Genomic DNA, 17,797 nt, shown 5'->3' on the forward strand with positions numbered 1-17,797 from the left:
TGGCAGCATGCAGGCTCAGTAGTTGTGGCTCACGGGCTCTAGAGCGCAGGCTCAGTAGTTGTTGCGCATGGGCTTAGTTGCTCCGCGGCATGTGGGATCTTCCCGGACCAGGGCTCAAACCCATGTCTCCTGCATTGGCAGGTGGATTCTTAACCACTGCGCTATGAGGGAAGCCCATATTGCTATGTTTTTAAGTGTTCTAATATTTTCTTCTCCAGTGTCTAATCTGACATTAATTCCATCCAGTATGTTTTTAATCTCACACACTGTAGTTTTCATTTTTAGAAGTCAAATTGGAGTCTTTTAAAACAAACTGTTTTTAACTTTTAAACATATGGAATACAAATAATAACTGTTTTAGTGTTCTTGCTGCTAATTCTAACATCAGAATGTTTTTAAGTGTTCTAATATTTTCTTCTCCAGTGTCTAATCTGACATTAATTCCATCCAGTATGTTTTTAATCTCACACACTGTAGTTTTCATTTTTAGAAGTCAAATTGGAGTCTTTTAAAACAAACTGTTTTTAACTTTTAAACATATGGAATACAAATAATAACTGTTTTAGTGTTCTTGCTGCTAATTCTAACATCAGTGTCAATTCTGGGTTGGTTTCAATTGATTTTTTTCCCCCTCTCATTGTAGGTCATATTTTCTAGCTTCTTTACATGCCTTGTAATTTTTGATTGGATGTCCAACTTTGTGAATTTTACCTTGCTGGGTACGGTATATATTTTTTATTCCTGTACATATTCTGGAACTTTGTTTTGGTTCACTGTCAAGTGACTTGGAAACAATTTGATCTTTTCTTATCTTGCTTTTAAGATTTGTTAGGTGGAACTGGAGCAGTGCTTAGCCTAGGGCTAATTATTCCTCATTAGTGAGGCAAGACCATTCTGTGTACCCTACCCAGTACTCCATGAATCATGAGACTTTCCCAGCATGCTTGTGGGAACAGACTATTCTCAGCCCCTTGTGCAAACCAGGCACACCTCTGTTCTTACAGGTGGTGCTTTCCTCGGCATTGAGTAGATTCCTTACAAGCATGCTCTCATCAGTACTGAGCTGAATACTTGAAGGGGACCCTTTGTGTATCTCCACAGTTCTTTCTCTGTGCCGCTTTCTTCTTTTTACTATTCTTTCCCTTGAATTCTAGTTACCTTGGTCTTCCCAGACTCTCAGCTCTTTCTCTTCAGTTCAGACTCAGGAAGTTGGCTGGGTTCTACCCATGTTCCTCCTCCTTGTGCTACACTCTGGAAACTCTCTCAAGGAAGTAAGCCCGGGCAGTCATAGGACTCATCTTGTTCATTTCCAGTATCTCAGGGATCATGGTCCTTCATTGCCCGATGGCCAGTGTCTTGAAAACTCTTGTTTCATTTTTTTCTCTATCTTGGCTTCAGGTGGGAAGGTAAATCTGGTCCTTGGTAAACCATTTTAGCTAGAAGCAGATGTTTGTTTTTATATTTTAATTTAATTTAATAATATAAAATAGTTACATGGTTCTAAAGTCAAATCTACAAAGCATGGTATATTCAGAGAGAGAGTCTAGCTCTATTCTATCTCTGTTCTTTTACCCTGTTCCTTTCTTCTTTCTAAAGGCAACTTTCTCTTCTTCTTGTTACTATTATTCTGTTTTTATTTTCCCTGTAACTTTTTTTAAAAAATTAATTTTTGGTTTATCTTTCCATTAAAAAACTCTGTGCAAGCACACAACATATATGTATGTATATATATGTGTGTATATCCCCATTTGTTAAAGAAATGGTAGCTAGGCTACGCTTATGAGCTGTATGACCCTGCACCAGTTACTTAATCACTGCTTTCCTCACTATCCTCATCCTTTAAATGTCTCGTAGGCTTTTTGTCACAATGAGATAGCATTGAGTATAAGGTGCTAGCCTAGAGCAGAGTAAGAGCTCAGTAAATGTTAGCTACTGTTACTCTGTCAGCTTTTGTGTGTGATGGGACCAGTGAGGGGCTTGGGAACTTCTGGGCCAGAAGAAGCAGGCAGAATTATGGATTTGAGGTCTACCTTGCCAGGGCAGTCCTGGCACATGGGACACTGAAATTGAATCTTAGAGAGAAGCTTACAGGGAAGAATGGGAGGGGAGGCAGGAAGGGGATGGTCGGGGAGCCAGACAGAGAGCCACGCTGAGTGCTGTCACGTGGTGCCAAGTGCCCAGGACTCCAGACTTTCAGGGAAGAGAAGAGGCACTGTGGCCTGGGGTGGTTCAGGAATGCTCCACTGAAGAGGCGGTCCATGAGATCAGGGCAGCTCTTATATAAGCCAGGAGAAGAGAGGATGACAGAGCACTAGGAAATGACATGGCTATAAGTGCTTGGGAAATACATCTTCCCCACTCCTCAAGCCCTACCCGGGGCTTATCACTCATCCCTCCAACTCTGCAGTTGGTCCAAATTGGCATCCTCAGCCACAAACATTAATGGAGCACCTATTATGTGCCGGGCCCTGGGGAAATAAATATGAGTAAGATTTGATCTTGTTCGAAGTTCCTTATGTGAGAGTTTCTCAAACTACAGTTGTCTTGGTGAACCTCTGTTATTCTGGTTCGGTAGGATTGGACTGGAACCAAGCTGCCATCTGCCCTTTTCGATAACTACTTCTGCAATTCTGATGCCTAGTCTTGGTGAAGAATCCCAGGCTCACGAGCAGGTGTAGTCACTGCCTCTTTCTTCCAACTCCCATTGCCCTCCAGTTCTCCGTCCTCTCCGTAGGCTCTCCTTCAAACCCAAGCAGGTGGATGGAGTGGGTGGCTGGGATGCAGATGATACCTGTTCACTCTTGGGACCGAGGGTGGACAAATTGGCATAAGTATATAACAGGAGGGTAGATTTTGATTCAAAATAAGGGCAAGGTGAGGCTCTTTATCACAGTAAGAGTTGGCCAACAGTCTGTCCTGTGAAGTAATGAGCTTTCTGTTGCGGGGAGCCTCGGGCCACCTCCCTGAGCTGCTGCAGGCAAAGCCCTTCTCTGGGTGGGTTTGAATGCCACTGCTCAGCTCTGGTCTGGGGAAGAGGAAGCCATTCTGTTTCTTCTTTTCACATCTGTTCCCATCCCATTTCATCTTCTGAATTCTTAATGGCTCATGCTGTGTCTGTCAGAGATGCTCACACACTCAGGACCCACCTGCTGAACGCAGGCCACACATATAACAAGTGATTTGCCTGGAGTCTGCCGACTGCACAGGCACCGAGCTCGTCCTGCTGAATTTTCCTATGAAGCCAGTTCTCCCACCATCCAGTGTGTGAGTTCCCATGTGCATGTGCGTCCGTTGTGCTTGCACCTAAGTGTACCTGGAGTTGCAGATCAAAGTAATAGCAAAGCAGTTTGCTCAGTGGGGTGTGTGAATGGAGGAGTTGCTGTGGCCTTGGTTACGGGGAGGATTGGTCCCCCTTCTTGTCTACCGCCTCCCCCTTCCCCTCTTCCATATCCCCCCTAGCCCCAGGCTCCCTCCTCCAGGTTAATTTGCCGGCCGCAGCTGTGCCTCTATCCTCCCCCTCCCCCCTCCTCTTCCTCCCTCTGTCCACCACACACATGGGCTTGAGTTATGTGCCTCCTGTTCTAATGAGATAAACAATATAACTCTCACGGGGCTCTGCTCAGCCCTCTATAAGTGGAACTCCAGGGCTGAACGTGTTGGCCCTGTAAAGGCACCCTGGTGCCTGCCAGCCCAGGGAGGAGGGCAAGGAAGGGGGCGGGAGCCCTGAGAGAGTTCTTGGGGCCATTTGCTTGTTGATACGAGTTGAAGCAGACATCAAAGGCAGGCCTGTTTCCACCCTTGTGGCTAAAGGAGCAAAGAGCAGCCTTGTCATGTCACGTGGGCAGAGAGTCCAGGCTCGTCTAACTCAGCTAATTCATGATAATTAATAACTGACATTTGTACAATGCTTCATGGTTATAAAGAGCTTCTTCTTGAATATGAGCTAATCCCCACGACAGTCCTTGTAAGGTGGGTATTATTACCGCCCGTATCTTACAGGCAAAGAGACAGGCTCAGATAGGTGTGGTGAGATTTCCAGGGTAGCAGGGAATGGGGGTATGAGGACTCGCCCTTGTCCTCTGCACTGTGGAGCTTCTCCAATCTACTAGAGAAAGTTAAAGAATGAAATAAAGACAATCCCTTCTTCTGGACATTCAAACTACTTACTAAAATGGACTCTCCTGGGAGAGTGGACCCACAGCCACAGGCTGAGTGGCCCCAGGCAGCTGACCAACAAGTGTGGTGACCGCAGTCTCAGGGAGGGTGGAAGACTTGGACGAGTGCTGACAGTTTTGACCTCTTGTCACTTAGATCTTTTGCGTATGCTGGCCTGGACCAGTTCCTTCTCACTAACCTGCTTTTGGTCAGGTTGGAAATACCATGAAGCAGCGCGTGGGGCAAGAAAGAGCCTAAGGCACAGAGGCTCCGGTCTTGGCATGGGTGAGGTGGGTTCTGTGCTCCGTTCAAGGGGTCCTTCCTGGACGGTTTGGATGTGGATGGAGGAGTCTCCTGGAGCCAGGAACAGCAGGGGCTAAGGGTCATTCACTTCCCGCGTTTCTGAGGCTGGTTCAGTTCTGGTTGAATTTATTTGATAAGCATTTCTTGATATGCCCGCCAGGCACTGTGCTAAGCACTGGGGATACTTGAGGTGGACATGGTTCCTGCCACCCTGGATCTTATAAAACCAGTGGAGATGACAGTCTAGTAAGTAGGCAGTTAATGACAGAGGCTTGGGAAAAATACAGGGAACCTTGGGAATCTACTGGAAAAACCATTAGACTAACTAGTCTTGGTACATCAGAGAGGACATCCAGGCAGTAACTAGATGATGCTTAGACATCCAGAGGTTCTTTGTCAGCTATTATAAAAAGCTATAGAGTTCTTAAATAGAAAAGAGTTGCTCAATTCCCCCACCCACCTACATTTGGATTGGGTAGCTCTGGCATGGATTTGGGGCATTGGTATTAATAAGAAGTTCTCCAGGTGATTTTGGCTTCAGCCTGGATTAAGAATTGCTAATCCAAGATAAGTGGGATTATGGGACCAGTTCTGGGATATAGAGCAGCAGGCCAGCCCTTGTACTTGGCCTTCTCTGGGATCCTGGGGAACACTAGCCCCAGAAGTGGCCAAAACATCTGGAAGGGACTCTGACTCAATGTACCCATTCAGGAATTATGAGGTGAGAGGTGACATGGCCCTGGAGTGAAACACACCAGAAACAAACTATTCCCAGTGATGCCTTCCCTCAAACAGAGGTCAAAACTGGACCTCATACGGGAGCGAGACCAAGCTTATTTTTTGGATTCATTGTGTCTTCTATAAATCAGTCACAAGTCTGGTCCTCAGAGCTCAAGGCACTCAGAGCTTCAGGATCCTCCTCTGTGCAGAAGACCTTACAGTTATCAACAAAGTCAAGTATTAGAAGGACTCTAGGACATGATGAGCCCTCAGCTCATAACATCAGAGATATTTCTGGAGCCTGGAGGCTCTGTCACCCTTGATGGTTTCTAAGAATCAAAGGGGGAAGGGTCAGAACCTCCAACTTGTTCACAGCCTGGCAACCTGTGGGAGCAGCTGTGTGATTAAAAATGAAACTTAGCACATAGAAAGAATTGGAAAATTTTGTTTCCTTTAACGCTGGTCCTCTGCTTTGGACCCAAATCTATGCATGGGTAGAGATGACAAGTACAAATGAAAAATGAATGAATGGACGTGTAGCAATGAAACTTTTGTAGGTTTTTCTCTGAAAAATGCAAAAATGAAGCCGTTTTTTCTCTTAACTTTTAAACCCCCCAAAATGGAAGACAGCAGATGGGAATAGGGTCCTGATGTTTTCATCAAACTATTCCCAGTGATGCCTTCCCTCAAACAGAGGTCAAAACTGGACCTCATACGGGAGCGAGACCAAGCTTATTTTTTGGATTCATTGTGTCTTCTATAAATCAGTCACAAGTCTGGTCCTCAGAGCTCAAGGCACTCAGAGCTTCAGGATCCTCCTCTGTGCAGAAGACCTTACAGTTATCAACAAAGTCAAGTATTAGAAGGACTCTAGGACATGATGAGCCCTCAGCTCATAACATCAGAGATATTTCTGGAGCCTGGAGGCTCTGTCACCCTTGATGGTTTCTAAGAATCAAAGGGGGAAGGGTCAGAACCTCCAACTTGTTCACAGCCTGGCAACCTGTGGGAGCAGCTGTGTGATTAAAAATGAAACTTAGCACATAGAAAGAATTGGAAAATTTTGTTTCCTTTAACGCTGGTCCTCTGCTTTGGACCCAAATCTATGCATGGGTAGAGATGACAAGTACAAATGAAAAATGAATGAATGGACGTGTAGCAATGAAACTTTTGTAGGTTTTTCTCTGAAAAATGCAAAAATGAAGCCGTTTTTTCTCTTAACTTTTAAACCCCCCAAAATGGAAGACAGCAGATGGGAATAGGGTCCTGATGTTTTCTACTCATGGTCCTAGGTCTAGGAAGTGCCCCTCTCATAGGAGGCTGCCTGTCTCTAACAGCTGTCACCATGCCATGTTTACTACAGAAGACTGAGTTGTGACTTCCATGAAAGTGAACTGGAACATATTCTTCCATTCACTCACTCACTCACTCACTCATTCTGCAAATGTTTAGTTTGATTCTTCTCTGGTCAGCCACAGTTCTGGTTCTGGGGATTCTGACCTGAACAAGACAAAGTTCCTGTCCTCACCAGGCTTTCCCTCTAGCGGGGGTGGGTCAGTGGGCTTGCTGGTTCATTTTGGGGTGCATTGAGCAGTCTTTTTAATCTGCTAACCGCCTAACCAGTCTTCAGCCCTCTTCCTCTCCCCTCAGCCTCCACCCGCTGCCCTTTTCTCTGGGAACAAACCAGGGTCTAGTGCAGGGAGTCCACATTCCTCCAAGGCCTCTGGCTGCCCAACATATGCCACAGGAGCCATGAGAGTGTTGTCTGTTGAGCTGGAAGGCTCCTCATGGGGTGCTCGGCATGACAGATGATGCTGCTGTGACGCTTTCGTGTCAAAAGCCAAATCTAAATGGTGATTCTTGTTGGGAGACCATGTGACACATAAGGCCAGCCGCTGAACTCCTGCCCATTTTTTTTTTTTGTAACGCCCAGGCAGGTGGGCAGGGCTGTACAGGTATGCTGGCTATGCAGGCTTATATTCTGATGGAGGTGGCACAGGGCTCCCTTTGGCTTCAGCGAGCTGCCAGCAGCTATCAGTGGGTGGAAGAAGCCAGTGGGTAGGAGATCTAGCGCCTTGATCCTGTTTCCTTGAAATGTTTCCCAATCCAGGCTGTCCGTAGGTAGACAGAATGACTTCTGCTGCTCCCCCCTTGAAGGGAACCTGCTTGACCTGGACAGAGGGGCAGTTGATGGGCAGTAGCTGGATATGTACTGCCTTGGAAACACTGTGATGAGGGTAAATCTGGAAAAGTCCTTCTTGTGGTTTGGAGGTCCCTCTGATTTTCTTCCTAGGCCAATAGAGCAGAACTGATTTTGGTCACAGTGATGGCTCATTTTGGCATGTGTCTACTGAGGCAGCATGGTAGAGCAGACAGAGCAAGGGTCCTGGGGTCAGATGACCTAGATTCTGCCCGGGCTCTACCATCTACCAGCTGTGTGACCTTGACAAGTCACTTCACGTCTCTGGGCTTCACTTTCCTCACTGTGAATGAGAAGGTTAGATCCAGCCTGGAGCATTTAATCTTTACACTGTCTCTGTCCACAGGCCTCGCCCCGGGCCAGCTATACACGTACCCTGCCCGCTGCTGGCGTAAGAAGAGACGATTGCACCCACCTGAGGATCCGAAGCTGCGGCTGCTGGAAATAAAACCTGGTCAGTGCCCTGTGGAGCTTGGCTGGGCCAGCGATGGGAGAGGTCGGGGGTGCTGGGCTGGCTGAGGACAAGGTTGCTCTGCCGCTTTGTCCATAGAGCTGAGTTTTCCAGCAGAGTGAACGTGCCTACATGGCGCTTTCAGGAATAAACACATCCACATGCCCCCAGCCTCACCAAGCTTCTCTCCCTCTAGGTGTTTCGGGCCTTCCCCTTCCTCTTGTCTTTCTCTTGCCACCCCAGGAGAGGAGAGTAAGCAGGCACAGTGTGGGAACAGGCCCAGGATGAATGACTTTCCCAACAGAGCTGAAGGAGCTGCAGCTCTTTTGGGCCAGGTGATGCCTTCCCATGGCTTCAAGTAAGGAAAACTCGTCCTAGGCTGTCTCAAAGGAGGACAGCGCACCATGCACCCTCTCCCACCCTTACTGGAAACGAGCTAATGGAGCATCTTACACGAGTGGGGCCAGTCACTAAAAACAGAACCCATCTTCGACATGGAGATGAGAGAGTTTGAGTTCAAAATTTGCCTCTAGGTGATGTTGATTGCTTTGTGGCCGTGCAGAAGGAATTGGTTAGTTTTCTTGACTACTGATCTGTTGTTACACTTCTGAGCGGGTGGCAGTCTTCAGACCTTGCTGCAGCAAGGCCAAGTGATTGCCCTGGGTCCTTAGCTTTAAGGGAATGTCTGGTTTGGGGGATGCCAGAGCTGCGACATGACTCAGAGTGGTGGCCACAGTGCTGTTAAGTGGGGCAAAGGCAGAGCTGACATGCCCCCTCCCACTGTCATCAAACAACATAGGCCTGTCAAGGCTAGCTGCCTGGCAATGTTACCTCACTCCTGCCTTTTCACACTGGCTCCTTAGGCTGTGTTTTTTCTGCAAAATCTCTACTTAACGGTTCTTCGGGATGCTTTCTCACAGTTCCCTTGTTAAGCATGCTTCAAATTTTCACCCTAACTCACATTTCACTTGTGCAAGTTTTATTTATTAGGGGCGGGTGCTCCACCCAAGTTCTCAAACGGCCTTGCACAATTTACAGACCCTTGCAGACACTCCAGGGTGATGACTGGGCTGTCCCAAACTCCCTGCGATGCAGGCTGTAGGAGAGCCAAGTCTCCTGGATCACGATTGTGAGCCACATGTGTCATTTTACATTTTCTAGTAGCCACATTTAAAAAAGGAAAAAGAAACAGGTGAAATTAATCTTAACAATAGATTCTATTTAACTTAACATATGAATAATATCATTTCAGCGTGTAATCAGTATAAAAATTATGAACGAGGTATTTTACTTTTTTTGGTATTTTTTTTAATTCCGTTGTGTATCTTTTAACACATTTCATTGCAAACTAGCCACATTTCAAGTGCTTATTGCCGCACGTGGCTAGTGGTCCCCATATTAGCCAGAGTGGTTCTAGAATTACACTCAAAGTATAATCCAGGGCTTCCCTGGTGGCGCAGTGGTTGACAGTCCACCTGCTGATGCAGGGGACACAGGTTTGTTTCCCGGTCCGGGAAGAGCCCACATGCCGCGGAGCGGCTGGGCCCGTGAGCCATGGCTGCTGAGCCTGCATGTCCAGAGCCTGTGCTCCGTAATGGGAGAGGCCACAACAGTGAGAGGCCCGTGTACCGCAAAGAAAAAAAAAAAGGATAATCCAGTTAAGGATTACCTCATCACTCATCCGTGCCACTTCCAAGAGACCGGGACTCAGACCACTTCCAGATCTGGGACAACAAAGGAGGAAGCCCATGCCTCCAAAATAAATTGTTCTTATTGACAATCGTTTATGTTTAATAAAGAAGCTGTAGATGGTGTGGAGTCATGCCGTACTGACTTGTGGTCCGGCCACCTGTAAGTCTTCAAAACCAGTGTTTCTCAAACTTCAGTGTGTGTACTGGGGATGCAGTCCTTGGGATCTGATAAAATGCAGATTCTAACTCAGCAGGTCTGGGGTGAGGACCAAGATTCTGCATCTCTACCAAGCTGAGCTCCCCTTGACAGGCTCTAGGAATGCAGTTATGTCTATGATTCTTGGAGCCTCCCTTGGGCTCTACCATCAGTAGAGTTCTCAGAGGAGAGAGTTCCCCTGACTTGTGAGAGACTGGACACCGGCCTGGAGAGGAATTGTCTCAAGGCATGAGTTTCCTTCCATGTCAGACCTTTCTATGCATAATAAGGAGATGCCACAAGCAATTTGTCACGCCAGCACCCGGTTTGTCCCTCCTGTCTTCCTTTGCGTCCCTGCCTCAGTCCAGCCAGTGGCGGGCAGCTTTCAGCAGCAAAGGCCAGGGTTAAACGTGGCTTAGACTTGTCCTTGACCCCAGGTCTTCAGAGCTGAGAGCTTTGTCAGGAAACCAGGTCAGGGCAAGGGGAGGGGGTGTCCACGCAGGAATCTGAGGGGCCTCGGAGCAGGTCTGAGGGCAGGGCTGCAGAGGCCCCGCCCAGCACAGAGCTCATCTATGGCACCACAGGGTGGCGAGTGGGGAGCCCATCATGGCTGCTGTGAAGTCGTTTGTTCCTGGGCTAAACTTACACTGATGGAGTCCTCCCTAGGCCTGCAGTCCTCAGCCCATCTCCCTCACTGTGAATATGCCATCCTGCCTATATTTCTTTACTACTTGCTGAAAATAAAAATGTGTCTGTGTGTGGGTGGGATGAGGATGACAGCTGGGGCGAGCTCTTTGGAATTTGAAAGCATTCGCAACGTCCCTGGACCTATGTGTTTCTCACGCCTGACATCACCCCTCTGATCAGTCCTGAATAAACATCTTGCAAACCTCCCACTTGCCTGGGCATCTGAAGGACAACACACGCAACATTATTTCTCTCCGCTGACTGACAACGGAGTTCAGCGTTCTCTGCAGCTTGCACCTGGCTGCAGAGGTGCATGCAAGGTGTTTCAGGGCACAGCCATCACAACTCAGGCAACGTGAAGAGGGGCAGGAGCCTGGTGCCAGAGAGGGGTCTCCCCTGGACCGTTCCCCCAAGAATGGAGCTCTGCGCTTGCAAAGGGGAAGCTGAGCTGGCAGGAGAGAAAGGTGGATAGTGAATATCCACCAGAAGGCCCTGAAGCCGGGCAGATGTTGGGCAAAAGCCAGCTGATTAAAAAAGAGCCTTTAATTTCACTTTTTTTTTTTTTGAATGAGGAAAAAGGGCTGGGAACAAACTTTTAACTTATGTCCTTCTGGGTTAAATCCTCAGATAGTCTGCTTCGATCAGTTTAGCATCTTCTGACCCCAGACCTTTTGGTCCCTGTGGTCTGGAGCAGATTTTATCTTTGTTTTAGAGATTGGGAAACTGTGGCACTGAATTAGGAAGTTAATTTCCCAAGGGGCTATCAGTGGTGAAGCCAAGGAAAAGAACCCTATGGGGGAACCTGTTGGAACTGGCGCCATGTTGCTCCAGGACTCAACACGCACATTCATCCTGGTGTCTCAGACCTGTAGGGCTCCTGGAATGTACCTGAGGCCTTGTAATGCCCTTCCGCTCCGGGACACTTAGGGAGCAGCCTGGCTCTTTGCCACCCTTGCCAAATGCCAAGGGTGATGGGAAGGAAGGCAGCCAGGAATAGGGTTCTGGTTCTTTCTCTTCGTTTTTTTTGGCAGCCACTCAGTGACTGGGCATGAATGACCGGGATAATCACCACCCTACCACATGTTGGGGGAACGTGAACAGTCAGGCAGGGACCCTCAGGGGATGGTAGGCTAGGGTACGGCCCCAAAGCAGAGGGTGCCATAGCTGGCCAACAAGCAAGTCACAGGGGCCCTCGGAGGGGTGCCCCCCAAGGGGGCGGTCCAGGCAGAGGCCTGAGTCCCACCTGTGAGGGCAGCGGTGGAGAGGCCTGCTTTGCCTGCCTAGGGTGCTGTCCCTGCTGCACTGAACTGCCAGGACTCTACAGATGGGAGCAGGCTGTGGCCAACTTCCCCAGCTTTTGAAAATCCTGCATCTTAATTAGTTCCCTACTGCTTTTGTACATGGCCCACATTTTAATAATCTCCCGGCTTCTTCCACCGTTTTCTCTCTGATGTTCGGCGCGATTTCTCTTCTCGAGGCAGTCCCCCCGACTCCTCCGGCACCCTCCCAGCCCGGGAACAACTTACGGAACGCTGCCGATGTGCCAAGCATGTAGCCTGAGATCGATGAGCCTGTCAGCTGGCTCCCTCTGCCCCCGCCTCCCCGTCTCCCGTGTGCTCCTCACAGGGATGAGCCAGGTGGGGTGGGCAAGACTGGGGGAGGTGGGGGCAGGGACCCGTGGAGCCCCCAGCCAGGTGTGAGCCAACGGACAGCGTGACCTTCCCCTGGCCAACAGAGGAGTCTGGCTGTGCTCTTCCAAGGGGGAAGGACGCTGAACTCCCACCCCATATGTCAGTGCTTATCTGTCTCTGCGAGGGGGTTCCTTGAGCGTGGTATGGCGGGGAGAATGGATGCCTTCAAGTGCATCAGGGGGAAATGACCAGTCATTTATCTCTTTCCTGCAGTGTCAGAGCTGCAGCCATCCATCCTGGAGGCCGGCAACAGCAGCTTTTTCACAGCTTTTGTTGGCCTCGTGAGCTGGAGAGAGGTGGGCAGGCCACTCCGGCCCCTGCTTTGTGCCCTCCTGGCAGTCTGGGGGAAGGCGCTGGGTCCGGGGGACTGGGCCTGGGCCTATGACACTGCTTGAGTCTCTCAGGGCTCTGGGAGCCTGGGCTGGCCCAGGAAATGGGCGGCAGCTGGGAGTCGGCTGGGTGGCGGCGTGCACAGCTGCTGCAGAGTTTCCATGGCTGGGTTTTTCAGTTGGACCTGGGGGAACCATGTTTAGAGCGTAGGTTGTAAGGCTGTCGCCCTGTTACGCCAGGGCCTTTTTACTTGTATCTCTCCCTGCTGGAAGGCACACATTTTGAGTGCAGAGGCCCACTCAATCCTTCATCTGTATCCCCAACACCCAGCGCCGGACTTGGCACATAGTAGGTGGACAGCAAAGATTTATTAAAGGGATGAAGGAAAGAAAAGTGCCTGGTGTCTGTTCTCAAGCTTGAAGAACGTGGCTTAGCTCTCATCATGCCCATTGCACGGATGAGGGAGATTGAGTGGGAGAGGCGGAGCCTTCGGCCGCTGACCTGGCCTCCCCATCTAGCACCCAGCCTGGCCCGTGGGGCCTGTCCCAGCTTTGCCATCTTGCCTCTCTTTGGTTTTAGCCCATAGGGGCCTTCATGATGTCGAACAGCTGTGCTCTGCAGGAGAAGAGGCCTGGGTTCAAGTCCAGACCTCTCCACCCACTGGCTGTGTGATTTGGGGCAGTCACCTAACCACTCTGACCTTGATTCTTCACCTGAAATGCAGATCACGGCAGCTGCTCTGCTTGTTTCCCGGGGTTGTTCTGAGGGCCCAGTGGGAGGGTGGAGCTGGAGGACTTGGCACTATGATGCCACCTCCACGCAGTGCTGCTAGGTGGGCCGAGGGGGCCTCAGCCGACCCTGCTCTGTCCCCAGCACGTGCTCATTGCAGGCAGCTCACTGCCCAGCTGGAAGAGTGTGTGCTGTCTGGCCAGAATGGGAACACAGTCTGCATTAGAGTCTTTTTTTTTTTGCAGTACGCGGGCCTCTCAATGTCGTGGCCTCTCCCGTTGCGGAGCACAGGCTCTGGACGCGCAGGCTCAATGGCCATGGCTCACGGGCCCAGACGCTCTGCGGCATGTGGGATCTTCCCGGGCCGGGGCACGAACCCGTGTCCCCTGCATTGGCAGGCGGACTCTCAACCACTGCGCCACCAGGGAAGCCCTGCCTTAGAGTCTTTTAAAAGCCGGAGTCTAGTATCTTCTATCCTGAGGAGAAAAGACCTGGCGTCTGGCTGTGGGATCTACCTTTCCCAGAACCACAGCTTGCCCAAGCTCACCCCTTGTGTCCCAGAACTGAGTCCTCTCGCATACATTGTCCAGAGCACAGAGATAAACTTGGAAGGCTTCCTCTCTGTTTTACTAACGCCTGTCATCCCGTGGCGCTGGGCCAGGCCTGTCTGGCTGGGTCTTTTCTCCTGCCCTTGGCCTAGGCTGATCTGCCTTCTTCTCTGAGAACCGTTCCTCTGTGGACTTGCTCCGGTATGGCTCTGTACCTGTGCCCCTTAGCACTGGGCACCCAGCCTCCTTCACTGTGTGGGGATGCCCCCTGCTCAGGGGCTAGGGGCCTGCCCTCTGGCTGTATCTAGCAACCAGGACATAGGCACCATGAGGACAGGGCCCTCTCCTAAGTGCCGGCTCGTTGGCGGGGCTCCACACCTACTGCAGTCACTCCTAACTAGTCTCCTCACTCTGCCCTCACCTTCCTTCAGTTGACTTCACAGTGATCCTATTAAAATATAGCCATCATCAATCTAAATGTCCACCAACAGACGGATGGCTAGAGAAGATGTGGTGCATATATGTAATGGAATATTACTCAGCCATAAAAAGGAACAAAACTGGGTCATTTGTAGAGACGTGGATGGACCTAGAGACTGTCATACAGAGTGAAGGAAGTCAGAAAGAGAAAAACAAATATTGTATATTAACGCAAATATGTGGAACCTAGGAAAATGGTACAGATGAACCAGTTTGCAAGGCAGAAATAGAGACACAGACATAGAGAGCAAACATACGGACACCAAGCGGGGAAAGCAGGCGGGGGGAGTAGTGGTGGTGGTGGGATGAATTGGGAGATTGGCTTGACATATATACACTAATATGTATAAAATAGAAAACTAAGAAGAACCTGATGTATAAAAAAATAATAAAATAAAATTAAAAAAATATACATAGGCATCATAATGTCACCCTTTGCTTGAAACTACCAATGGCTTCAGAATTAGAAGGCAGCATTCTCGCAATGGCCTACACAGCCGTTCAAGGCCCCAGAACTCTCTGAACTGGGCTCCTACCCTTTCCCTGGCTCACTGTGCTCTGGGCAGACAGGCCTCAGTTTCAGGGCCTTTGCGCGATGGTGCCTTTGCTTAGGACGTCCTTTCCTATTAGCCGCGTGGCCTCCTTCCTGCTCCTTCAGGCTCGTGCCTTCCTGGCCACATCTAAAAGTGGAACCGCCCTCCTATAACCCCCGATGCTCCAGCTTCCCCTCCTCTGCTCTGTCTCCAGAACATTGATTACCATCTGCCATACTATGGGTCTTGCTTGTTTATGTCTTGTTTCCCCCCCACTAGAATATAACTTCTGTGAGGGCAAGAATTTCTGTCTCTTGTTCACAGCTGTGTCCTTAGCACCTAGAACAGCGCCTGGTACATAGTAAGTGCTCAATAATTATTTGTAAAGTGAATGAGTAGAGCAAGGCCTCTTCCACATGGTTCTGCTGTGATTTCCAAATCTGCAGCATGGGACCCCCTGGAATTGAAGCAGCATCTCGGCCTGTGAGCTGAGTCCCATCCTCAGCCTCCTCTGTCCTCTTAACTGCTCCAGACTTGGCTTCCTCACTTCCATTCCCCCTGGGCCCATGCCCAGTTGCAGGGAGCTGTGTCTCACCATGTCTGATGGTCTGAGAGTGTCAGAAGGTAAGGAGTTTTGCTGAGAAGTGCAAGGAGAAGGAGACTTTAGAAGGGGAAAAGGGGGGGCTCACATGAATTGAGCATCCTCCCTGTGCAGACACTGTATATCCATTATCTCATCTGGCCCTGTAAAAACACCAGGAAGTGGGCTTTGTTGTACGGATGAGGAGATCAAGGCCAAGTGTGCAGTGTAGGGTACAAGAGCTGAGATTTCACCCCAGACAGCTTCTTGCACTTTCCAGCAATCTGTATTCCCTTGAATCATTTCACCACTCAGTCCATTCCCACCATCCTTCCGCTCCCTCACCTTCCTGCTAAGTTGTATTGACGTGGTCTGCTGACCAGCCCAGTGGTGAGCTTCCTTTGATAGTGTGGGTGTTTTTCTATGTCTCAGGGATGAGGGAATGCTTATCTATGCTTCCAACCTCTGGGTGCTGCTTCCAGGGGCCCATCATTGCATGTTGGCTTAGGGGTGAGTGGGTAGGCACAGCAGAGAGTGGGGACCACAGGGCTCTTGGGGCCATGATCAGTCCTCCTGTTGTGTGCATATCTTGGGCTTCTAAAAGAAGCAGTAACGAGGGCCTGCAGGGTGCAGCCTGGGTGATGGGTCCTCATTGTGAACCTCATCTATTTTGAGCTTTATGAATCACAAAGCAGGGAGTCAAATGCAGCCAAGAAAATGGCACCCCTGAGGAATGCACAGATGGATTCCTGGGCCTGCCACCATCTCAGGAAATCAGGGCTTTGGTCCCCTCCAATCTCTTCCTCCATAGGGTGAGAGATAACAATACCCCTCTCCTTCCCCATGAGCCCGAGAGTCTGTTGGGCATAAATGAAAAAATGATTCCTAAGCTTCTTGCTCCTTGGTGTAAGTTGATGTATAAACCCACGGAAATGTGATGAGATTAACTCCTCAAAATAATAAGTGGCCAGAAGAGAAAACTGCACATTTGTAGTTTTAAAGAAAAACTAGCGTCAGGTGGAAAAAAAAATCTGAGCACTCATGATGTAGCAGGAGGTTTGTCTGCCATTGTCTGTGGGGTTTCTACCTCCTCTGCACCATAACTCTATCTCCAGGCTCCTGCGTCAGAGAGCACCCGTGATGGATGGACGGATGGATGTGCCTTGTCAGGGTGTTTCACCACGATTTCCCTGGGGGCAGTCTGTCTGTTGGCAGAGCACAGCCTCCCCAAAGATGGTATCTCTTGCAAACTCGACAGCTAACAGACAGCTCCTCTCTTTGTATATGTCCCCAAAGAAGAACTGTCTTAATCTGTTTTTATATGGCATATTTTATTGTAATCCATATATGACTTGCAGGTTCCCAGTCCTCCATCCTGAGGCAAAAAATGCACAAGGAGTCAGAGGCTCCGTGAGCCTGTGACATCCAAGCGTTTGCATTTTTAAATGACCTGGGATTTAATTACTCACCGTGCTCCCATGTTGCACTTTCAGCCTCGTCTTGCCTGCATCCTGTTAATGAGCTCAGTGGTTCCAACAACCCAGTGGAAGCCTTGCATGTGGTGCATTGGGTGGCAGACTTGGGGCACCTGTGTCAAAAGCCTGTGGCTTTGATCTCCACCCGAGAGGATGGCTGCCCTGTCCACAGCCCTGGGGAGAAGCCATTGTTCTTCACTGGTGACTTTTTCTTTTTTTGTTTTGCTTTTATTTGTGCTTTCCTTTCCTCCCTGCCTTCCTTCCTTCCTGCCTTCCTTCCTTCCTTCCTTCCTTCCTTCCTTCCTAGACTTTCTTTTCTTCAATCCTTGTTTGTCTGAGAGGTCTTTTCTTATTTGGAAACTGATTTGCTTCAGCTTGCACAGAAGCTGTCTCTGGTGTGATGGATCGTGCTGGAAGTCACCCAAGGAGTATCTCTGTTCCCAATTAGAAGTGCAGGCAGTGCTGCGTACGGGGGCCTGGGGAGGCGGCTGGCTTGGGTGACAGCTGCTGCCGCTCCGGAGAGAGTACCGATCCGTGGGTTTGTATCCATGTGTACAAAATCAGGCTAATTTAAAGATGAATTAGGGGTGTGTGTTTTAGACCATTTTCTTTTAATGTTAAGTGTTTGATGGCTCCTGTCAGGTTATGCGGTCCCCAAATTTGTGCAAGGGTCAAAATGAATACGCTTTTAAAGAATTATTAAATCTTATATCCAGATGAGCTGTATTAGAATAAAAACGAATCAATGAAATCCCTAAGGGCTCCATAGGGAGTGTGTCTAGGACGGGCATTGTGCAAGAGCTTGGACCTGTTACCTTATTTTTCCTTCCCTCTGGGACCTCCTGTGGTCTGGAGCCAGAGAATGTACCCTCTGCTGCTTTGTTGGGAGGGCATTGGTTAGCCTGTCACTCTGACCTTGCAGGCTTTACCCATAGTGCTTTGAAACCAGGGTTTGCCAGGGGTCGGCTAGAATGTTGTTCTGGAATGGTGCTCAGCCGGGTATCAAGTAGACAAAACTAAGAGCATAT

General features: G+C 49.3%; 1 protein-coding gene across 2 annotated transcripts in view; it reads left to right on the forward strand.

Moving 5' to 3' along the window:
* DPF3 (double PHD fingers 3) overlaps positions 1-17,797 on the forward strand; it is a 250,550-nt gene that overhangs the window by 115,447 nt on the left and 117,306 nt on the right. For both annotated transcript variants that reach the window (XM_024737918.1, XM_024737919.1), the window contains exon 3: positions 7,725-7,832. In XM_024737918.1, the coding sequence (XP_024593686.1) occupies positions 7,725-7,832 (108 nt within the window). The remainder of the gene's footprint in view (positions 1-7,724; positions 7,833-17,797) is intronic.

The sequence above is a fragment of the Neophocaena asiaeorientalis genome, unplaced genomic scaffold (assembly GCF_003031525.2).
Source record: "Neophocaena asiaeorientalis asiaeorientalis breed wild unplaced genomic scaffold, Neophocaena_asiaeorientalis_V1.1 scaffold49, whole genome shotgun sequence".
Taxonomy (NCBI): domain Eukaryota; kingdom Metazoa; phylum Chordata; class Mammalia; order Artiodactyla; family Phocoenidae; genus Neophocaena; species Neophocaena asiaeorientalis.